Source organism: Tiliqua scincoides, chromosome 5 (assembly GCF_035046505.1).
Source record: "Tiliqua scincoides isolate rTilSci1 chromosome 5, rTilSci1.hap2, whole genome shotgun sequence".
Lineage (NCBI taxonomy): Eukaryota > Metazoa > Chordata > Lepidosauria > Squamata > Scincidae > Tiliqua > Tiliqua scincoides.
This window is the reverse complement of record NC_089825.1, coordinates 99,771,302-99,795,828: the sequence shown is the minus strand read 5'-3', so window position 1 is coordinate 99,795,828 and position 24,527 is coordinate 99,771,302. Positions and strand designations below refer to the sequence as shown.

The 24,527-nt window shown below is 47.2% G+C and overlaps 1 protein-coding gene and 1 pseudogene across 1 annotated transcript; both read right to left on the bottom strand.

Moving 5' to 3' along the window:
- Positions 1-7: 7 nt before the first annotated feature.
- Positions 8-15,682, bottom strand: LOC136652587 (vomeronasal type-2 receptor 26-like). Its single transcript, XM_066629519.1, has 5 exons — positions 15,470-15,682; positions 13,146-13,272; positions 11,867-12,763; positions 10,107-10,252; positions 8-187 (listed from the first exon to the last, which is right to left on the bottom strand). Exons 1-5 carry the CDS (start codon positions 15,680-15,682, stop codon positions 8-10), a joined length of 1,563 nt encoding a protein of 520 aa, XP_066485616.1.
- Positions 15,683-21,607: 5,925 nt separating this feature from the next.
- Positions 21,608-21,705, bottom strand: LOC136654876 (U6 spliceosomal RNA; annotated as a pseudogene).
- Positions 21,706-24,527: the final 2,822 nt, after the last annotated feature.

Genomic DNA, 24,527 nt, shown 5'->3' with positions numbered 1-24,527 from the left:
CGAAGGCTCACAGCTGTTGAGCCTCCCGCCCCTCATCAATGGGCTGCAGCGGTGGGCAGTGGGGAGCCTCGGACAGCGAGGCAGAGGTGGCCAGGCAGGCAGCGGTCCCACTGAGGAGGGCGTTGGCGCGCAAGGCATGAGAGCGTGTGGGGCACCTTCCCGGGCTGAGTGCCGCTCCTCCATCCACCTGAGGGTGCAGGAAGAGAGCAGGCGACAGAGAGCTTGGGAGTCAGGGCGTGTGCCTCCTCCACTACTGTTCTGTGCCGGCAGGCACCTGTATCCCACAGTGAATTTTAGCACATGGGGGACAGGACATTCTCTTCCAGGCGTATGGGAAACAAAAGCCAAAAGAGGGGCAGGAAATCCCCCAAGAGACCTGCACCCCCTCTTTCTCCTCCAGTTTCTTCCTCAGAGGGGAAAGAAGATTTCAATGAGCTGGGAGCTCTCTTGGCATGCTTTGAGGCCAGAGAGAAAGAGAAAGCCCTCCGAGGTGCTGGGAAAGGTGATGGGGTGGGGTATCCGGTACAGTTACCCCGCTGTGTTAATCAACCAGGAAAGGTCGGGGGGCCAGGCTTAGTGAACTTTTGTCTTCCAGGAAGTATATCTGGGGCCAAGGGAGTGTTACCATTCCAGAGCCCTCCACCCAAGGGGACCACACGCCTGAGGTGGAGATCACAGGTGCCATGCAGGTAGTTCAGAAGGGCACGCTGCTGGCACCAGGCGCTTCAGGTGAGCAGGTGCTGGATGCAGGTGGTAGTATATGAGCAGGAGGGCTTTGTGGTGCCCTCTGCCACCCTTGGGGGACAATGGTGGCCATATTCTCAGTGGGAGGCTCCCAATCTTTATTTTCCAGGGGGCTCATGCCAGCAAGGAGCCCAGGGTGGGTTTGCCCAGGCTGCATTGGCGCCAGCCAGTGTGGGCACTCCCCGACCCCCCATTTGGGCTCCTGGGGCGCCAGGTCTAGATGCTTTCCCTCCTCTAGGGCACCTGATGGCCCCTTTGGCCACCCCCAGACTGCCGTTAGTGGGCTGTGTGGAGCAGGTTGAGTGTCCTCAGATAGCTTATGGGGACATCGTGCTCCCTCTGGGGGGTCATCTGGCTCTAGCAGTCAAAGAAAGGATTTGGAGGGGCGAATATGTGGACATGTTTAGCCTCCTGCAGATCAGCCTGAACCCGTCCTGAAGTTGGGGGAGCCGGTACGGGACCAGGAGGTGGTGAGGAAGCGGAAGATTGACAAGAACTGGGCTAATTGGCTGAACAGTTTTCTCATTTACGCATCCGTGCTGCTCCAGATGTACCCCAACCTGCTCTGTTCAAGTATTTGGATATTGTGCACAGGGAGTTCAGGGATTACACTGGCATGGCCTGGATGGCTTATGACCCCCATTTTTGGTTGCGCACAGCACGCGATCCAACGCAGGATTGGCGTGTTCCGCAATGGGAATTGTGGACACAGTTAGTCATCCCTTCTAGGCCAGCGTGGGGTGACTGCTCAGACAGCAGTCATCTTATAGCCAGGAATAAATCAGAACCCAGCAAGGCACCCAACGGTGCCCCCTGGGTTCAAAACCCACGCACATGTTTTGAATTCAATGCCTCAGGGAAGTGTGGAAGGAGCAACTGCACTTTCCTGCATGCATGCGGCTTGTGCGGGGCGAAACACCTGCTGTCCGCCTGCCCCAAGCTGGGGGTGTCCAGGCAGGGCGCCAGGCAGCAGGCAGGGCGTAGTCGCAGGGGCGGCACTCCCTCTTTCCCTCCCTCCAATAGCAAAGGGGCCAACACCGATTAAGTTGCCTTATTTATGTTTATGGTTGGGTTCTTACCCCGGCAGAGTTGCAGCGGTGCGTTTGGCGGAGGGGTTTTCTTGGGGTTTCCAAATTCCGGCGGCAAGGCCTGTTGAGCCTGTGCTGGCCGAGAATTTGCATTCAGTTAAGGGGATGGAGCACGTTGTACAGAGGAAGATTGCTAAGGAGGTTGCAGCAGGTAGGGTGGTTGGTCCTTTTCCGACACCACCTATTCGCAACCTGTGGGTTTCTCCTTTGGGGGTGGTCCCAAGAAAGCCCCAAGTGAGTTTAGGCTAATTCACCATCTTTCCTTCCCGGAAGGCAGCTCCATGAACGATGGTATCCCTAGTGACCTGTGTTCCATCAGGTACACTTCTCTAGACCAGGCAGTAGGGCGGCTGCAGTCATGCGGCATGGTCGCTCTAATGGCAAAAGCAGACATAGAGTCAGCAGTCCACCTGCTGCTGGTCCATCTGGATTATTTCTGCCACCTGGGCGTTTGTTTTGAAGGCCTACTATGTTGACAGAGTGTTGCCAAGGAGATGTGCTATCTCGTGTGCCCATTTTGAGTGCTTCAGTACCTTCCTGGAGTGGGCGGTCCAGTTTCAGACTGGACTGCTTACCACCGCTCACTATCTTGATGATTTTATTTATGGGACCAGCGGGTACTGGAACATGCAAAATGCTGCTCACGACTTTTACTTCTCTGTGCGAGCAGCTGGGAGTTCCCCTGGCGCATGACAAGACCGAGAGTCCCGCCACTCGGCTTACATACCTTGGCATCGAGCTTGCCACTGTTAATCAATGTAGTAGGCTCCCAGAGGCCAAGCTGCACAGGCTGGAGGGCTTGCTTAGGCAGGCCCTGGCTGCCAGGAAGATGACCCTGAGGAAGCTTCAGGTACTAGTTGGGCATCTTAACTTCACCTGCCGGGTCGTGGCACCAGGGCGGACCTTTTTGAGGCGCATGTGTGAAGTAATGGCAGGGCTGCACAGGCCTTCCCATCGCATATGGGTCACGTCTGGCCTGTGGGACAAGGTGGCCCTGTGGCTCCGGTTTCTCGATCAGTTTAATGGTATTTCCTTTTGGAGAACACGGAGGCTGGTGGGCTGAGTTGCAGGTCCAATCTGATGCAGCCGGGGGTCATGGGTTCGGAATTTATTTTAGAGGCAGCTGGTGTGCTGTTCGCTGGCCAAGCGAATGGGAGCAGTTGGGCATCACGAGGGATTTGACATTTCTTGAGCTTTTTCCCATCCGGGTGGCAGTGCATGTATGGGCCCCTGAGTTTGCCAACTCCTCCATTCGCTTTTGGTGTGACAACCAGGCGGTGGTCAGAATCATCAACAAGCAAATGTCTAAATCACCCAGGGTTATGCGCTTGGTGAGAGCGTTTGTTCGCCAGTGCTTATCAGTTAATGTCCTTTTTTCTGCAAGGCATGTGCCCAGGGTTGAAAGCAGCATTGCCGATGCTCTCTCCCGTTTTCAGGAGGAGCATTTCAGGCAGCTGGCTCTGGAGTCTCGTCTGGACCCAGAACTCATTCCCCTATGGCTGTGGAACCTTGGCTCAGCACCGCCCAAAACATGATCTGGTCTTCCCTTGTAGCCGCTACCAGGGTCAGTTATGGGAGGGAGGTTCAGGAGTTTTTGGCTTTTCGCAGGCAGCAGCGTCTGGAGGATGCATAGCTTCTGCCAGTACACCACCTGATGAAGTTCATGATTACCCTTTGGAACAGGGAGTTGTCAGCATGCTCGATTTCTGTCTACTTGGCAGCTTTTTCTTTCCAGACCAAGGCCTTGGGATGGGTTGACACCACCTCTGATTTCCGAGTTAGGCGGATGCTGGATGGGATTAGGAGGACCTGTCCGGTGCCCCTGGATGCCCGGAGGCCGATCATCCCAGGGCTATTACAGAGCTTATATGACGACTTCGGTTTACATTGCGCATCGCACTATGAGGAGATGCTGTTCAAGGCTGGTTGCCTGGTCTTATTTTTTGGGGCTTTTTGCCCCAGTGAGGTAGTGTCTGTTTCCAAAGTCACCCCCGGGGACAGAGCCTTGCGATGGGGCGATTGTCAGTTGGGTGTTAACCGTGTTTCTCTATTTTTAAGGTGTTCTAAACTGACTAGCGTGGCAAGGACCAGTGGGTCCACCTGAAAAGAGCTGCCATTGTGGATATCTGTCTGGTTCAGGTGATCGTGGACTACCGCCGCGTGGCGCCCCGGGGAGACAGGCCATTTTTTTGGCACCAGAACACCTCCCCCCTGACAGTTTATCAGTTCAGGGCAGTTTTTAATGCCGCCTTACAGAGGCTTGGAGTGGCAGCCGGGCAGTTCAGCCTGCATTCCTTTAGAATCGGTGCCCCATTGACAGCAGCCAGGCTTGGCTTCCATGCAGGCTTGGCTTCCATGCAGGCTTGGCTTCCATACCTGAGAGCTGAGACTTCCGGTAAACTGCGGAACGGATAGCAGCCTTTTTACTTCTCTCCCTGCCTCCAACTAAAATATAACAGATTATGCCTCCAATTAGGGGGAAGAAAAGGATAAGAATTAACCTCCCAGATGATAAGGATTCAAGGGAGGCGAAGCAAAAAAAGAAGGGCTGGGAAAAGAAACTTAAAATACATCACCAGTCTCAAATAGTTTCTTATCTCTCTTCTGCAAAGGAGCAACCGGCTGAACAGGACTCAAGGGCCGTGAGTAATAACTCCTCTTTGCCGCCCTTGTTATCCTTCTTGGGTGACACTGCCTGCCCCTCTCCGGACTTTGTGACCAGGGAGCAGCAAGGGGGGGAAAAGGAGGAGAAAGAATTCTTCCCCCGAGGGGGAGTTTGACCGGAAGGGTGAACAAACTTTAGGAGCTGCCTCGCGGCCGGAGATTCTGGTACAGCAGCTGAGCGATGCTTGCTTGATGTCTGCGCATACTTTATTGTTAATTTTGGAGCGGCTGGGTGGAATTGGAGAACAGGTTAACTCTGTGTCTCAGAACATCTCACCGCTTGCTGCCTGGTGTAAAAGGAATGGAGCTAGTGAGCCAGAAACCAGCCTTACCCCCACCCCCTCTCTTCACCACCAGCTGAAATGATTAACAGCAATCATCGGTCAGTGGGGCCTGCTTGTAAAACCCAGCTGTCATTGCGTCCTACAGACATTGTTTTACACATTCCTTGTTATGATGCATTTCTTTGGACTAACAAGCCAAGAATTTTGAACTCCCTATCGCAGCTGCTGAATCATGAACTTCATTCTGAGGAGTTATTGGAATTTTTTTTTCTTCCCACCCGTCTGAATTTTAAACAACTTTTTTTTATCTTTTAGCTCTGTCCACATTTCTAATAAGTTGCTCAACATCAGATCTCATTTGAGATCTTGCAATATTATTATCCAGAGAGCATTTAAACAAGCTGGACCTCAGATGAAATTCAAAAGGAAAGTCACAAAGACTCCAAAGCCACCTTCCTGCTCTTCTCTCTCTTCCAGCTGTAAAATAGATATGGAACAACTAACTAGTTTGAATAGAATCCATTCTCCCAACGTTTTTTGTGCTACAGAAATAGATGGAAAAATCACAGAATCCACTCAGAAAACAATCTCTAGAGTTTCACCTACAGAGCCAGAGATGGATTGTTCCATTTCTAGCTCAGATGGTCTATTCACGGCTCCAGCTCACTCCTTTTCAGCTTCTAATGACGTCAGCATTGACAGCTCTGCTCAGCATCTTTCCTCTTCATCTGTGCGATTTCCCCCAGCCACCTACGTCTCTCCCACTTCTTGTGATGTAGTGAGAGCCATTTCGGACCCTGATTTTACCAAGTATGTTGTTCTGGAGAAGTTTAACAATCTTTCGATTACCACCTTAATTTCAGCTGCTCCAGCACGGGCCGAAATGACAGATGAACTTAAAGCAAACTCAAGGGCTGTTGCAAATTTTCTCAATACTGATGATTATGTCCTCTGCATGCCCAGGCCAGCACAGCCATCCGCAAATTGCTTATTAGCTCCTGATAAGGGGCCTCTATCTCAGAGTGCATTATATCAGGATCATGGTTTTCCCCTGCCTGTTAATGAAATCCCTGACCCCAGTCCAGGTGCCTTTTTTTTTTAACGACCCTCATTTCAATAACTTTACTAGTTTTTTTCTATCTAACAATTCCAAACCCTCGACTGCCATTGTAGGTTCTGAGACTTCCTCCTATAGCGGCCTGGATCTTGCTCAAAGGGGTCTCCCCTCTATTAAGTCTCCTATGGGCCCTCCTTCTTCCCTGCAGGGACAACCTTCCATGTCTCCAGCCCCTTCCCCTGTTTTGACTAATGATGCCCTTGTTCTATGTGATGTCCCTGCCCCCCTTGATGTACAGGGGAAGATTTGTAGGAGCAATAGTGTGGTGGATTCCTCACCCTCTTCTGATCCTCTCCTTCTTTACCTTTCCCCACTAAAGTCCTCTTGTCCCTCCCCATCCCCTTTAGTCTCTGTAGTAGATTCCACCAGTTCACTCACTCATTGACTACAGCTCTCTCTTCCTGTCTCTTCATTCCCCCCCCCCTTTAACTATTATAACCTGGAACATTTCAGGCTGGTCTTCCAAGCGTTCTGACAAAGATTTGATCAGATTTCTTTCCCAGTTTGACCTTATTCTGCTGCAGGAAACTTGGTCTACGTCCCCAATGACTCTAACAGGTTATACTTCTTTCTCTACTCCTACTTTTAAGAGGAATGTTTTTGGAAGACCTTGTGTGGGTCTTTGTTGTTTTGCCAGGTCTGGATCCCCTTATATCATTACACAGCTTCATTCTAATTTACTTTATTTTCAAATTTTTTTTCTTCAGTTTAAAACAGTTCAAATTCTCCTTTTTAATGTGTATATCCCCCCAGCGAATTTGGCCCCACCAGATATATGGGCAGATCATAGTGAGATTGTGTCTGTTTCTTCCAAATCTCATCCCCAGGCTTCCCTGATTATTTCTGGAGTTTTTAATTCTAGAATTGGTTCTTCCAATTCTAAAATTGAGTTTTAGCTCAATTTATGAATTGGCATTTTGTAGACCAAATTCCCCCCTGGTTCTCAAAGACAAGACATTCCAAAGATTCTTCAATAAATAGTTTTGCTCCATCCTTTTAAATTTGTGTATTTTAGCAAATGTATTTATTTTAAATGGCGCCAGGGGTCGGGACATCCCTGGAGAGTATACTCATCTTTCTCCTAGAGGAGCTAGCGTGATTGATTATGTTTTAATTTCCTCAGACCTTGATCCCCTCCTCTCTGATTTTAATGTTAGTCCCCGTTCGGAAAGTGATCATTCACCTATTTGCCTTTCCCTTCAAATCCCTTCTGGGGCTCCTTCCCTCTCCTTGCCTTCCCCAAATCCAACCTGTCCATACAGATGGACTCCTGCAGCAGAGCAAGGCTTAGCTTGTTGGACTCAGGCTCCTATGACTATTTCTCTTTTAGAAGATTTATCCTCTTCTAAGACCTGTCCTGATGCGATTAAAGTTTTTAACTCTTTAACTACTTCTTTGGTTGGTCACCTGAGTGATCTTAGTCCAAATCTACCTTCTTCCCATGCCAGCAATACATGGTTCGATGCAGAATGTTGGAGGCTTAAAAAGCTAGTTCGCTCTTTGTTTTATTCTATCCGTAGTTGTCCTTCCTGTTATAATCTAAGGAATTATTTTCGTTTTCGAAGTGAATGTCGTAAAAAGTTTCAGGATAAACAGCAACACTATGCCCTTAAAAAGTGGTCCTCTCTACATCAAGCCATTTTGTCCAATAACCACAAGGCCTTTTGGTCTGCAGTTACAAGGGCGTGTCGTCCCCCTTACGTTATACACCCTCCAATTCCAATTCCAGAGGCTACTTGGGTAGATTACTTTTCCAAAACCTTTTATTCTCATCCTCCCCCTCCTCTCCTAAATGATGCCCTTCAGAATCTTCCCGAATAGAAACCGGTTTCCCCGACCAAGATTCATGATCTAATTATCTCTCTTAAACCTGCCAAAGCTCCAGGCCCTGACCTCATAATTAATGAGGTCCTGTTAAGCAATCCTGGTTGGTGGGCAAACCCTCTAGCTTCACTTTTCACCCTGATTAACACCTCGGGTTGTTTTCCTGACGTATGGCGGCATTCGTTTCTTTTTCCAATTTTTAAGAAAGATAATCCAGCTCTTCCGTCTAATTACTGACTAATTAGTCTTTTGTCCAGCATCGGGAAGATTTATGCCAAATTCCTCTTTTCTAAATTATTGTCCTGGGCATGCTCAAATAACCTTCCAGACTGAACAATCTGGTTTTCGCCCAGGAGTTTCTACTCTTGACCATGCTTTTCTTTTATCATTTTTAGCAGAGAAATATTCTATTTTTAACAGATCTAGTTTATTTGTTGCTTTTATCGACCTTCAAGGTGCGTTCGATTCTATAAATAGAGATCTTTTATGGAATAAGCTCAATAATTGGGGAATTGATCTCCATTTATTATTTTTACTTCGTCAACTTCATTCTCATAATCATTGTCAAGTACGTATTCCCTTTTCTAATGTTCTTTCTTTTAGCTTTCCAATTAATAAGGGTCTGAGGCAAGGATGTATCCTTGCCCCCCCTACTATTTAATTTATTTTTGGCAGATCTCCCTTCTCATTTAGCGACAAATTCTTTTTCTCTTCCAGTAATTAATAATCTTCCGGTTCCTATATTGCTCTATGCAGATGATGCTCTTCTCTTGGCTTTAACTAAATCTGGGCTAAGGGAACTTATAACTAAGTTTCAATCATACTGTAAGAAGAATGACCTCATCATTAATTCTACAAAGACACAAATTATGGTTTTTTTCCCGACACTGGTCCCCTTCCATCTGGTCAATCAATTCTCATTCGTACCTTCAAGTCAAATCTTTTAAATATCTAGGTCTTCTGTTTCACTACAAACTATCATGGTCTCTTCACAAAAAGGCAATTATTTCTTCCACTAACACTCACCTTTCAGCTATCGTAAATTATCATTTTAATTCCGGAAATCAATTCATTCCTGCTGCAATTCAAATTTTTAAATCCAAGATTATTTCCCATTTATTTTATGGAGTTCCATTTGGATACAAGCAGTTACCAAGGATATTGATCGGTTAGCTGCTTCCTTCTTTTGGAAGATTCTTGGAATTCCTAACCTTATTCGTCTTTCTTCTATATTAATAGAGCTAGGTCTTCATCTTCCCTCCACCTATGCCTGGTTGTTAACATTTAAATTTTGGCTCAGAATTCACTTAACTCCGTCCCCTGATTCTCTTATTTCAGTTCTATTAAAGGATTCCTATGTCTCCTCTTGGTTTCGATCAGTGGAAGCAAAACTCTCTTCCATTAATCTTTCTATCGAAGCATTAGCAGATTTAAGCTTACAACAAGCCTACAGTATTATTAGGGAGAATCTTTTCTTGGCTGAATTTAATTTTCTCAAAAGTACCCTCAATCCCATTTGTTCTCCTCTTTTCTTTGGTCTATCTCCTCAACATGCTTTGAATTCCAATTACTTTTTCACTCTCACTAATCCACAGCTGAAAAGAGCCTTTTTGTTAGCCCATTTTAACATATTCCCTTCCGCAGTACATTATGGTCGTTTTTTGTGTATCCCTTGAGACAAACGTCTTTGTTTATTTTGTAAGGAAGTTCCAGACACTCTGTCTCATATATTCTTTTTCTGTCTTCATCATTCTTCTATACGAAAATTATATTTAGCCACCTGGTTTTCCTATTATCCTCCTTCATGTGAATTCTCTCTTTCAAGGTTTATGGAAGATGACATTTGCTGTTGCCAGATACCTGGCTCTTGTTCTATCAAAAACTCCTGCTTTTAGACAAGTTAATTTGTCTTTGCAAAATGTGTGACCTGTTGTTTTTTTCACTTGCTTTGGGAATTTCCAGAACGCTTTATAGTTGATCCTAAGCCGTGATTCCTGAGTCATAGTATTGGTTGGTTGAACAGTTTACTCTTTGTGGATAGATTTTTCCTTGGTGTGTGTCGCTTGTGTTGCATGCTTTTTGGTGTCATTGTTTTGTTGAATTTGTTACAGATGTATTTATGCCATTAAAGGTTTACTACTACTACCTGGGAGCTATTCAGAGGATTGGGCGATGGCGCTCAGATGCCTTTGAATATTATGTTTGCTGAGGCCCACCAGTCGCGGGGGCCGGAGTTTGTGTTATCGGGCTCCCGCAGTGGTGGGGGGGGGCATGTTGACTGGCATCGCCAGCCTTGCTGTTAAGTGGAGGGATGGTCCGGTTGGAGTCCCTGGTCGTGTTACCTATGGCATCTTGTTCTGGTTCCATATCTGTGGCTTATGTTACCTTTTCTGTTGCAGGTCTGCGTTGGTCGACTCTGGTGAGGGTCCTGATCTGCGGACACTCAATTGTCTTTTGGGCCCGGAAAAGAGCGTTGGCCAGTGGGTTCGACTCCCAGTTGGGACTGGGTGGCCTGGCCAGTGTCACCTGGGCTGCCAGAAGGGGCATGTGCTGGGGACAGTTCTTGCCCATGCTGCTTAACTATCTTGAATGGCATCCCCCTCCCCAGGTAATCATGGTACATCTAGGGGAAATCGACCTGGGCCAGAGGACTTCGATGTCTTTGAGGCTTCAGGCCCACAGGGAGTTCTCAATGCTTAGAAGCTGGTTCCCGGGGATTGCTATCCTTTGGTCCAATCTCCTCCCCCGGCATGTTTGGTGCGGGGCGCAGAGCATCCGTAGAATAGATGTCACCAGAAAAAGAGTTAATGCGTACATGGGAAGGGTAGTAGTTGAGCAGGGCGGGACAGTAATCCAGCACCCTGCTATTGGGATTAGGCAGCCTGCCCTGTTCCACAGTGATGGGGTGTCACCAATGGGCAATGATTTGTTCTTAACGGACCTACAGCAGGGCTTGAGGAATTTTATCCTTGTGGGGAGTGGTGAGGACAAGCGCTAGGCTGTCCTCCCCTGTGGCAGGATACATGCGGGGCTGGGTAGGTAAGTTTCTGGTTCAGTGTCCATCCAAGGCAGCAAGGTGAGGGGTGAGCCTGAACTGCTCCCATGATGCCTGACCAGCTCCAGGAGGCAGGCAGGCGAACCCCTTGCCTGGACTGTCAGGCTGGTGAGGCTCTATTGACTGGTCTGAAGTCTGACTGTCTTGCCCCCTTTGGGGGTGGCGTTGAAAGACCTAGGCTGGCTATTCACAACTGGGGCCTCGAGTCAGGCGGTACACCCAAGGAGTTCGCAGGGGGAGGCAGACGGCTAGGACCGTTTCCCCCATATAGCCCCGCATGCTTGAGGTTATAGTTTATTGCCCTGCTGCAGTTTGAGACACAATAAAGTGACCCATTTGCATCCAAGCCGAAGTCTGGACTCTTTATTTGCGGGTGTGGGGGTAAAGCATTTTACCTGCTCAATCTGCCTTCCTCTGAAAGGCCAGGAATATTTCCTCCAAGCATCACTAAAGATCATAATTTTAGTTTTATCAAAACTGAGGGAATGTTTGTTTGATGTAAGGTAACCTACACATTTAAGAACCAAAAGTTTTAAACCAAGACATGATTGAGATAGCAGGACCACATCATCAGCATACAACAGTAAAGGGACTCGATGCGAGCCCAGCAGAGGCAGATGTCCCTCAACTTCACCCAGACAAGAGGCCAAGTCATTTGAAAGGAGATGGAAAAGAATAGTTAAGTAGGCTACCTCTTCTTAGAAAAAGCGTTCTTCCTGTGAAGGAAGGACTTCTTGGAAGACAATTCTTCCATCCTTGGAAGAGAATGGAAACCTTTGGGTTCTTTCCCAAAGAACCTGTGCTGCATCAGTATCATGCTTCTAATATGAAATTTGTATTTCCTTGTTTCAACATTTTGACTTATGTGTTGTATCTTTATCCTGCAATATTAACATTATCCTTTGATAGCTTCCAAGTAGATGCAACTATTGCTTCTGAAGTGATTTCTCACCCCACCAAATGGATTCTAAAGGGATATGAGGTCAGTTAAAAATGAGATATGCTGTGGTCCAGTATTCATACTGTATGGAAACATGTAGAGAGAAAAAACATGCAAAACAACTACCATCTTAGAATCGGATTTAATTACTTCTTTTCTCTGTTAGCAGCTGCTTGGAGTTGAGATCTGGTTTTAGAACAATTACATAGCATTTAGGGAGAAAAATGCAAGTCAGGAGGCCAGTGTTGGAGGCCAAGATGGCAAAGACCTCCACGGCCACAACGTCTTTCCCTTTGGTGCTCAGGTAAGCAGGAATGAAGGAGATCCACACACTGCAGAAGACCAGCATGCTGAAGGTGATGAATTTGGCTTCATTGAAAGTATCTGGCAGTTTTCGGGCAAGGAAAGCAACTGTGAAGCTGGTGAGGGCCAGAAAACCAACGTAGCCCAGGACAGAATAGAGCATGATGATCGACCCTTCATTACACTCCACTATGATGTGCTCAGTCTGGGAGTGCATGTTAACATCTGGAAACGGAGGAGAAGTTGACAGCCATACAGTGCAGATCCCCACTTGAATGAGGGAACAGGAAAGGACAATGGAGTGGGCCACTTTTTTCCCCAGCCATTTCCTCATCCTGTTCCCTGGCTGGGTGGCCATGAAGGCCAGGACCACAGTGATGGTTTTTGCCAAAACAGAAGAAATTGCCACAGAGAAAATAATGCCAAAAGCTGATTGTCGGAGAAGGCAGGAGACCTTTCCAGGTTTTCCAAGGAAGAGAAGGGAGGAAAGGTAGCAAAGCAGGATGGAGCTGAGAAGAATGCAAGTGAGGTTTTGATTGTTGGCTTTGACAATGGGAGTGTTCCAGTTCCTTAAAAAGATCCATATCACCAAAACTGTCATTATTGAAAAGGACAAAGTGAAGGAAACCAAACTGATTCCTAAGGGCTCATTGTAGGTTAAGAAGGCCATGCGTTTGGGGATACATTGATCTTGGTTCTTGTTTGGGTACTGATCTGCTGGGCATATGAAGCAATGAACTGCGTCTGAAAAGGACAAAGAGTGTCAGTAGAACTATTAAGTCATAAGAATGATGGGAGGTTGAAAGCAAATATTGGACAAGAATTCCTCCTTTTCCTTGTTAGCTCTCCAGTGTTTAGTATGAGGGGATTGACCAAATGCAGCAAGGGATAGGCACCAGCAGGATTAAGTGCACTTATGATTAAGTGCACTGTATGATGGACTGCCTCTGAAGTCTTTCAAGGTGCCTCCCTTGTTGCAGTTCTAATCAGTGTTACCTTTAAGAATCAGAGCATCATAAACTTAGCATTTGGAGAAGAGCAGGCCAATACAAAGCCATATGTTATGGTTTTAGGGTGGACTAGTATTTGCAAATATTTCCTGGAAAATCTGTGCACTTCCATTCACCTGTCTGGTTAGACATCATGTCATCAGGACACGGAGTACAATCATAGCAACAGATTGCTTCCCCCTCTCGAACCGTCTTGCTGTGTCCAACATGGCAGCTCTCAACACAGGTTGAACGAGGCAGATTCTAAGAACAAAGAATGGGGAGAAACACTGAAGCGAATATTTAATGCCCACCACCATGACCATCCTTCCCTTTCAGTGCACTTCAGCTTATCGAGAGTAGGAGCTCACCTGACCAGCAACAGATTACTCCCCTGCTGCAAGTGACCTGTTGAAGACTCTGTTCTGTTGATTTCAGGGAGAGTTCTATACTCACATTTTGGTAGAGAGATTTCTTTTTCCTACTGAGGCTCAAAAGAGCTCAGGGCAGAGCCAAATGAAACACGAAATACATCATTATTAGATTTTATTCCCAATGTGCCCTTCTGCTAGCAGAAAACCTAGCATGCTTTTTTTCATCAGGGAATTGGCTCAGTAGCACTGACATTCCTGGCCCCTGTGCCGCCCGAGGCCAGGATCACAGAATGCTGCCTTCCCAGTGTTTGCTACCCCTTACCATCGTGTAGCCTCCTCTGGCGTTCCAGCGGCCTTCAAGTGCTTTTATACATTACTTCCCATTTTTGTCAGAAAACCAGAAGTGACAGTTTGAAGGGCTTTTAAGAAGGCCTCGGGAGGGCTGACCTTGTGCCGCCTTCCCGGATCCCAGAAGGACTCCAGAGGGCAGTCGAAAATGGCAGTTGGGAGGTGTGGATGGTGGTGAGGGTGTGGGTGGCAGCTAACTGTGGTTCAGGATCAATTAGGTTGTTCACGAACTAATTATAGGCGTGTCTCCATTCACTTCTCTTCATTTTAAATATATTAGACTTGATACTACCATGGTATGCATGTTGGGAAATGCTATAGATCTGACATGTGTAGCCTCCGCAGCCCCCGTTATGCCTTCAGAGGGCAGCCAAAAGCAGTGGTGAGGGGACAAGGATGGCAGCAGGGGTGAGGATGGTGGCAGGGGGGCCATCTGGCTCAGAGGGGTGGCGCCCCAGGGCATTTTACCCACACTCCATGTATGCCAGTGTCCAATAGCAATTAGATTCTGTTGGGGTAATGTCTAAGAATAAAAAATAGGGACATAAGTAGAAGCTCCTTTAATGCCCCCCACTATAGCCATTCTTTTTCCACTGGGCTTCAACTTGTTAAAAGATGGGGCCCACCTCAAAACCCAGCTATCTATTTGATATTTATCTCCATGTTTATCTCAATGTAAGTATTTGGTTAATCAACATGACATGCTATGTGCCTTGCAAATATGTTTAAAATAGTTTTATTCTGTGTCCATAGAGGCATGATCCAGTATGGGTTTAAATCAGGGGTGTCCAAAGTTTTTGGCAGGAGGGCCACATCATCTCTCTGACACTGTGTCGGGGGATGTGTCGGGGGATGAAAAGAATTAATTTACATTTAAATTTTGAATAAATTTACATAAGTTTACATAAATGAATATATTAAAGATGAACTTATATGAATGAATCAAGGTCTTGCAGTAGCTCAAGGCCTATAAAAGGTCTTGCACAAAGCAAGGCTGGCCTTTCCTTTGCTGCCGCTACTGCATCACAGATGTGAAACAGCAAGCAGTAGAGGGAGCCCTCATCCCACAGCTCATGCGAGAGGTCAAACAGTCACCCTCACACTGAGAGCAGTTGCATCGGGCCAGTGCGGCCTCCAACAAATCTCCGGAGGGCCAGAGGCTCATTGGAGACTGGGAGTTCCCTGAGGGCCGCACTGAGAGGCCTCGAGGGCCACATGTGGCCCCAGGGCCGGGGTTTGGGCACCCCTGGTTTAGATTAAAGTGGATTAAGATATTTAACATTATGCATGTATACTAATGGTGTATTTGTAGCATTCCTACAAGACCTGAACAATATCGGCAGGGGTGGGCCATGGGCAGTGAAGAAGATAATGGGACACTTCAGGGGAGGAGCCGGGGTATGTCAGGGAAGGAAGGGGTTGATCTGATGGCAGTCATGCATTTCGGATCGTATTCCCTATTTTTCAACCTGCTCCTCTGTCTGGGTCTCTTTGGGCTTATACCAATTATATAGCTGGCATAGGCATGAGGAGACCCATAAGCTGTCAGGGGCCTATGCAGAGGCAAGTGAAAAATAAGTTCCCTTACATCTCAAAGGTTTCTCAGTCATGCCTCCACCACTGTATGCAGTGCATGACTCCGGGTATGTTCAGTTGTTCAGGAATGCTTGGGTGGTGTGAGTAAAATCATGTTCCCAGGCAAATGAGGCGGTCACCTTGCTGAAGGATTTTAGCCCAACCTGCTTAAATCTGCTATTCCACACAATGGCATCATCGTGGATGGTAAACTCTTGACTTGGAGACATCTTTCCAACTTGAATCTTAAGGAAGGACTTATTGGGGAAAGTGACCCAGTTGATGACATCAAGTCCAGATGACAATTCCTCCTGGGCAAACCAGACTTCATGGCCAGCACCATTGTTAAAGTGGACATTTTTCAGAAAAGCGTGCATCTAGATTGGACAAAAATGGAAAATAGAAAATAGTTCATACATTCTTATTGTACACTTGTATTGTATCAAACCCCCGGTCAAAAAAAGGTACCTGTAAACCTGAGATGTACAAGTTACAAGAACGTTTTATTCATTCATTAAAAACAGAATAGGCTTGGCAGATCTTCCTCATCTTCCTCTCAGCTCACCATCATATCCAACATTTCCATATCTATGGGCCCAATCCTATCCAACTTTCTAGCACTGATGCAGCTATGCCAACGGGGCATGCACTACATCCTGCAGTTTGGGGGTAGTCACAGAGGCCTAGGGGCTACAATGCAGCTGCATTGGTGATAGAAAGCTGAATTGGTTGAGCCTTATTGAAGTATATAATTTGTTCCCCTACTCAAAGGTTTCCAGGGAGCTTTGTGTTAACAATGCTAGTGGCTGGTTTGCACAATTAAATAAATATTTATATTCCACCTTTCTTTCATTTTGCAACTTAAAGCATTGCATCTGGGATACCCAGTTTGTCTGTCTTCAAAGTCCTGCAAGATCCAGATCTGCTTAGCTTCCACAGTGTGTCCACCCCAAGTGCCCAGGGACATGATTTCACCCGCACCACCCATTCCATCCACAGCAATTTCATTTAGAAGACTTTTCATTCTGCTCAGTAGCAAGTTTCTTCCTAGTAGCAGTATCATACATAACCATATCAATACAGTGAGGAATATACCTGCCAGGGTTCAATGTTCAACAGTTTGGATGCGTCCCTGTTCAGCATTGTTTTTGGTCTGGGCATATATATGGCATTTAAAGCATGAGCTACAGCATAGAGAGCATTGTAAATGCGGTAGCTCTGATCACTCATCTCCATCTCAAACTGAGACTGAGGCAGGCTCTCCAGTTTCTCCTTTCCAGTACAGTGTTTGCAAGTTTTAATTTTCACATCACTGCAACACCCGAATGCAAATTTGTAGAAAAGGCAGAGAAAACGTGTGAGTGACTTATCAGGCTTTAGAGTCTGAAGGAAGTCCTGGAATCCTGGCACGGGCCTTGTGGAGGTTGTGAAACACAAAGTCCCATGGAATGTTTTTGCACAGCAGTCCTCAATTTCGCTGGTGAAATCCCACTGAGGTGGTGTGATCCAAACTTTCCCTATAACAGCTCTATGGTGAAATTCAGCAGTATGTAAAATGACTACCAATGGCAACAGAGTCTGATTGTCCCCGTTAACAACAACAACATTGGCTGTCATGGACAAAAGTTTGGAGTGTATACTTAATATATTGTGCTTGACTGTATTTTTATTGGTGTCAAAATTAAGATCCTTGAAAATGACAGTCCTTTCTAAGAAGGCAACACAAATGCTGTTCCGGGCCAGCAATGGGGTCAGCCTCTGCAGAAAGCCTTCTCCACTATCATCGTCTGAAACAATGAGACCAATCCACGTCCATTGGAAATGCAGTAGTAGCTGGACTATTCCGGTGTGTAGAGTACCTTCCCTTATTGCCATCCAGAATATAAAAGAAAAATTATTTCTTGTGACTGGTATCTCATATGTTCCATAGGTAATCTAGCAGGGGGAAACATGGCTCATAACAGGTTTGAAAATAAACCACTGTTATCCATAACAAACTGTTTATTACAGTCCAGACTTTTGCTTATCAATGATACTTTAAGCATACTGAACAATGTGTCTTTGGACATTCCCGCCTAGAATTTATAGCAAGTCTGCAGCACTATACACTATATTACGCTTTCCTGGGAATAAGCGCCATTGAACATAGGGAGACTTGTAGACATGCATAGGGTTGTGCTCTGAATTTGTTACATTTACTTTCACCATGTCCACAAGCCATCAGTTAACGTCCTGAAATGGGTAAGGTATTTGATTCAGACCAAGCTATTGTTTTGACTGAGCTTCAAGTTTCCATTTTTTTAAAAGAATAAAATCACCTCTATGGTTTGTATCCCCAGAATATGAGACATGACTAAGCAGTATTGAAATCAGTGCGACAAGATTGGTGCGCTTAAACTTAAGAACAGTTTTTATAATGGGCTGTATTTATGACACATTTTCTTGGGAAACAAACCTGAGTTTTATATACTGAAAGACATATTTTGTGCAGGAGGTCTGGCTCAGTGGTAGAGCTGCTGCCATGTGTGCCTGAAGATCTGAGGACACCAGTTTGAAACAACCAGAAGTATCTGAGAGCTGTTGACATGCTGATAGCTAGTTGACCAACTGTGGCAGAGAGAAGTTGCTATCAAGTTGCATGGGAGGTGAAGCAGCCAGAGGGAGGCCAGACTGGGAAGGAATTCAGCTGTAATGAGGCTTTCTTTTAATGAGGCTTTCTTTGTAATGAGGCTATTCTTTTATAAAAATTCCGACGGGGGGTTAGAAAACCTTTTAGAACCTCTTTTAGGGGGTTTAGAAAACCTGCAATTCTTTTCAAGCTAAAAAAAAGGGGATTCACTGATAAAGTCCCAAATAATATAAGAAGTGAAGAGCAGTTTTATACCATCCATTCATGCATCTGAATGGACATACCTGTGGAAACTTGTAGTGGCTAAGAATGTTGTCCATTTGGATGACATACTCTACCGTGAATCCCCCAATGACAGACAAGACATCACCTTTCTTATCACACTTGTAATTGGGTACATTCCTTTGCTGTTTGAAAAGTAGATCCAGGATGGACTTATATGTCGCCATTCCTTCAAAAAAGTTGTCATAGATTTTAAAACCCAAGGTCACGTTGGGCAAGAGGTTGGGATTCCTGTTGATCTCCTGAATGGCAAAAATGAAGGCCAGGACATGCTGATAATGTTTGTACTCTCTTCTGAAATTAGATTGACATTCAAGCAGAAATAAGGTCTATCATAAGAACATAGGAGCATACGAAGAGCCCTGCTGGATCAGGCCATAGACCCATCAAGTCCAGCTTCCTGTAGCTCACAGTGGCCTACCAGATGCCTCAGGGAGCACACAAGACACACCCGCCTTGGGTGCCCTTTGGGGAAAAAGGCAGATTACAAGTCCAATAAATAATAATAATAAATAAGACAACAGGAGACCTGCATCTTGGTGCCCTCCCTTGTATCTCATGTGCATCACATGTACATGTACAGTAATTCCATCTGCAATAGCATTTTCTTGAGGGCAGTTTTACTACAGTGTAGTTCATCCTGGGCATGACTGACAGCTGTTGTCTTGTGAGCAGTATATTCTGGTCAATCAGTGTCAAGAACAATGTTGTTTTTAGTGCTGAATCACACAGCACTCAATTTTAGGGGACAATGACTCCCATGCTATTGGATATATGCTTCTACAGTGAAAAGCTCATTCCAAGTACAATTAGAAAAGGAAACAAAACTAAAGAGGTGTAAGGAAGAGGGGTGCAACAATGGAGTTGTTCATCTGAGCAGAACAAAAATGTTTAGGTAAGGGAACATTTCTTCCTTTGTCCTGAAGCAAGTCTTAGCTGCTACAATGCACCCATTGTGCCTATGATTTTGCTGGTGCAAGTCCAAGTGGACATATGTAGGTAGTTTGTGGCCAGGAAAGGGGTAGGATATAAACAGAGCTGCTTTCAATGCTCTCCACTCCCTTCCTGGCCATGGCACAGCCCCATCCCCAAACTGTTCTTCCCAACAAGCTGCACCTGTTGAAATTCCACCCCAATGCAGTTGTTTGATCCCTAGTCTTCATATTTCAAATAGCATGATGGGTACCAAACAAGAAATAACTTACGTGAAAGGGCCTTTCTTCATTGCTGGTAGTCTCTGAAAATTGATTGCAGAGTGTACAGGACGTATAAGAGAGAGGACCCCACCAATGGCAGCATCTCCTAGCCTAGTATCCCCATAGCTTTCTTCAAATTCACATTCACTGGGCACATCCTCCCAACAGTCAAGAGAAGGGAGAAGCAGCAGCAAGAAGAGCAAAAACAACCACAGGGCTGCAAATGCATGTCTAACCCAGTTGCATCTGAACGTCTGCATCCTGAACTACAGTTCCAGCTACAATGATATCTCTATAGCTGGCACCTCGATAGAGCCTCACTCAGGAGCCACATGGAAGCAGCATATGTGCCCACAGAGATTCCTCCTAAAATATTTCTCCAAAGAAGAGATGCTTGGTGATCTCTGTTCCACCATGGGGCACTGATACAGTTCAGGATATATCCAACTCCTTTTGAAATATGGATGTATTTCTTACCAACTGCACAAGGAAGGAAATGACAGTATTCTGGATAATTACAGAGTACCTAAACATCTCCCTGATTGTCTTTGTGAAATGAAAAACATACATATTTACGAAGACCAAACGGTATGCAATTTTACGGAGCGCAGTCTGTACTTAGATCATGGTGAGATGTGAGATGTGTGATGTCTTTGCTGTGATTCCAGTTCTAATTTCACCCCTCATTACAGATCAGCTACTCTATGGTAAATAAAACTGTTAAGGGAATGTTACGCAGGTGGGCCAAATCATATTATACATGGTGTACACATAAAACATGGTGTTTTTTCAATAGCAGTGGGGCAACATTTAACAAAGCAGAATAATGGTGGAGGGTGGGGTGGGGGCTTTAGGACTTTAGGACATATGGTTACACTTCCCATCATGCCCCTATGTGAAAATTTAAACAGAAAGAAGCACCAAATAGTTTGTCAAGGCTGTAGGGGCCTTCCCCTGGAGGGGCCTGGAACAGGCTTGTTCCTCCCCAGGGAGGCCTCAGATTGGCTGGAGGGAGAGGGAGTTCCAGCACCCTTGTCCTCCTCCCTCGCAGAGCTGCCAAACCTGGCCTAGGAGCAGGAGCTGTTGACCTCACAGCTCCCTGCTTCACGCTGACTGCCTCTCATCCCTGGCCTCTCTGTTTTATGGAGCAAGCCTGCCCCCTTTGGCCCCTCCCTTTCCTCCAGGTGGGGCAGAAAAGGCCTTTCCTGTCCTTGGCTTGTTTCCTTCTGTGTTCCTTGTTTGCCCTGCAAGCCCCCTCTGGCTGGTTGAGGTGTGCCAACCTGCTTTGCCCCCTTTGGGCGCAGTGAAGCCTCCCCACCCTGGGCATGGGGTGCCTGCTCCCAGACACGTCGGGGGTCAGGGCATCTGGGAGGGGCCCTGACAAAGGCAAGCATTGTTCTGTTTCAAATCATGCAGCAGTTCCCAAACTGTGAGTCTGAAACCCACCAGTGGGACATGACCCCATTTTTGTTTGGTTGCAAAACTAACAGGGCAGATTGTTCATCAAGGGTTAAACAAACTGCAAATTGGGGGGGGGGCACTGCTGCCCAACCACCATTATAGCCACACACCTCAGTGTTTATAAATCAGACAGCAGCCTCTAGGACCTGTAAAATGTTTGCAAGCCACTGGAATATTGTGTAGTGCTGAGATCAGCAGCAGAACCACAACAAAGTTCTAAAGAACTGTGGCCACATCCTCAAAGTTCTGCTCCAATTGCCAGGTCCTCCAACTGCTCTTTTACTTATTAAAAAAATGAAAAAAGAAGGCAAAGCAGCCACCCCATGCTATGACTTTAGTGGTATATATTATTTACTCTGGCACTGACTTGAGTTCAGGCCACTGACTCGGAAACGAGTCCCCACACGGGCAGAATCAAGTGTCTCTGTCTGGGTGTGCTTGCTTACTTTTTTTGAGGCATGAAAGGCATTGTGGGGCCATCATTCAGACCAGGCAAGCAGCAGGGCCCTTCCAGCCAGAGGCAAGGAAGACTGAATGTCCTGGTTTTGCATTGAGAAGGAGCTGGGGGGAGGCAGGTGAGCTCTCTTGTCCATCTCTAAAGGAACCAGTGATAATTGGGAGAAGGTTTTTCCCCTGGAAAAGGGGGAAGAAAGCAACATGGGTGGTGGTGGTGGTAATTCATAGCCATCCAGCAGTCATGGCATGGTTTCAGCAGGCTCATTGAATGTCTGGTCATAATGAAACTACTTATGCGTGTCATCCTTGCGCAGGGGCCATGCTAATCTTCTCTGTATCGTTCCAATTTTAGTATATGTGCTGCCGAAGCGAGCACAAAAACTACTTATGAGTAGAGCTGCAAAGGAGTGGGTCATACTGGTAAGCCTGCCCGCTGCTGCATGTGACCCTCCTCCCTCGTGCCACTTCTGTCTGCGCACTCACAGTTTGCTCCACTCCTCCCACCTTGTTTACAGATATGATGGGGACATCAGGGGAGTATTAAATGAGAATTTCAACATAAACACACACCCTGTCAGCAGCTCCATTTTTGTCCACAGAGCTGGAGTTTAACCCTCTGTGAGCATTCTGTGGATTTTTTTTTTTAATACTGATTACCCCCACACCCGCAATACACACGAGACTTCGGCTTGGATGAAAATGGGTCACTTTATTGAACTTCAACTGCAGCAGGGCAATAACACTGAACATCAATCGTGCGGGGCCATATGGGGGAAGCGGTCCTAGCCGCCTGCCTCCCCCTGCGTTCTCATTGGGCGTACCACCTGGCTTGAGGCCCCAGCTGTCAATTGCCAGCTTAGGCCTTTCACCGCCACCCCCAAAGGGGGCACGGCAGTCAGACTTCAGGTTAGCCGGCCGAGCCACGCCATCCTGTCAGTCCAGGCCAGGGGTCTGCCTGCCTGACTCCTGGAGCCGGTCAGGCATCATGGAAGCGGTTCAGACTTACCCCTAACCCTGCTGCCTTGGATAGACACCGAGCCAAGTCCCTACCTACCCAGCCCCGCACGTACCCTGCCATAGGGGAGGACAGCCTAGCGCTTGTCCTCACCGCTCCCCACAAGGAGAAACTCCTTCAAGCCCTGCTGCAGGTCTGACAAAAACAAATCATTGCCAACAGGCGACAGATGCACCCCATCACTGTGGAACAGGGCAGGCTCCTTAAACCCAATAGCCGGGTGCCTGATAACTGCCCCGCCCTGCTCAACCACTACCCTCCCCAGGTAATCATTAACTCTTTTTCTAGTAACATCTATCCTGTGCAAACTCCGTGCCCCCCACCACAGGCGCCGCGGGAGGAGATTCGACCAGAGGATAGCCATCCCCGGGAACCAGCTACGAAGAATCGAGAACTCCCTACATGCCTGGAGCCTCAAGGACATCGAAGCCCTCTGGCCCAGATCATTCTCCCCTAGATGTACTACGATTACCTGAGGAGGGGGATGCCATTCCAGATAATGCAGCAGCATAGGCATAAACTGGCCCCAACACATGCCCCTTCTGGCAACCCAGGAGATACTGGCAAAACCCCCCAGTCCCAACTGGGAGCCGAAGCTGCTGGACACTGCTCTTTTCCGGGCCCAAAAGATAATCGAATGTCCGCAGATCAGGACCCTCACCAGAGGTAACGAACGCAGACCTGAAACAGAAAAGGCAACATAAGCCATTGAATCAACAAAACACAAGATGCCCACAGGCAACACAACCAGGGACTCCCACCTTACGGCCCCCACTCTGCACCAAGGCTGGCAACGCCAGTCAACACGCCCCCCCCACCACTGGGAGAGCCCGTAAAAACTGCCGGCCAGACCCCACTGACCCACGGGCCTAACGCACATAGTACCGAAAGGCACCGGAGCACCAACGGCCGATCTTTTTAATGGCCCCCGCCGGGAAGCCAAGCCTGGCTGCCGTCGAAGCCGCACCAGTCCGAAAGGAGTGCAGGCCGAACAGGTCGGGCACCACGCCATGTCCCCGCAAGGCAGCGTGAAACACAGCCCTAAACTGATAAATGGTCAATGGAGAGGCATTTTCATGACAAAAAAGGGGGCCCGCACCCTGCGGCGCCACCCTGCAATAAGCGACAATCACCTGTACAGGGCAGATCTCGACAGTAGCCGCCCTCTTCAAATGGACCCACTGTCCTTTACCTCGTTGATCTGTCTTAGAATGCCTTAAAAATAAATAAACATGATTAGCTCCCAACACACAATCACCCCACTGCAGGGCTCTATCCCCAGGCTTAAACTTGGAAATGGACAGAACCACACTGGGACGAAAAGCCCCAAAAAATAAAACCAGGCAACAAGCCTTAAATAACAGCGCCTCATAACGAGATGTACAGAGCAATTCAAAATCGGCACAAAGGGCCTTCAACATACCAGGAGTGACTGGTTGACGGACATCAAGGGGTCTGGGGCAACTCCTTCTCAACCCCTCCAGCATTCTCCCGATCCAAAAATCAGAAGTGCTATCAACCCAACCCAAAGCCCTAGCCTGAAACGAGAGGGCAGCTAAATAGACAGCGATTGAACGCGCTGAACCTATCCCTGAGGGCAATGATGAACCTCATCAGGTGATCCACCTGCAGAGGCCACACGTCCTCAAGATGATGCTGCTTGCGGAAAACCACAAACTCTTGAATCTTCCTGGCATAACTAACCCTGGTGGCTGTCACTAGAGAAGCCCAGATCATGTCCTGGGCGGTTCTGAGCCAAGGCTCCACAGCCATAGGGGCATTGGGTCTGGGTCCGGCCACGCCTCTGGTGCCAGCTGCCGAAAACGCTCCCCCTGAAAATGAAAGAGAGTGTCAGCAATGCTGTTCCATACACCGGGCACGTGCCTAGCTGAAAAAAGGATGTTAATTGATAGGCACTGGAGAACAAACGCTCTCACCAAGTGCATGACCCTAGGTGATTTAGAAGTCTGACTGTTAATAATTCTGACCACCGCCTGGTTGTCACACCAGAAGCGGACAGAAGAATCGGCAAACTCCTCGGCCCACACATGCACTGCAACTAAGATGGGAAAAAACTCAAGGAACATGAGGTCCTGAGTGATGCCATCCTGCACCCATTCACCAGGCCAGCGGGCAGCGCACCATCTGCCCCTAAAATAAATCCCAAACCCATGGCCCCCGGC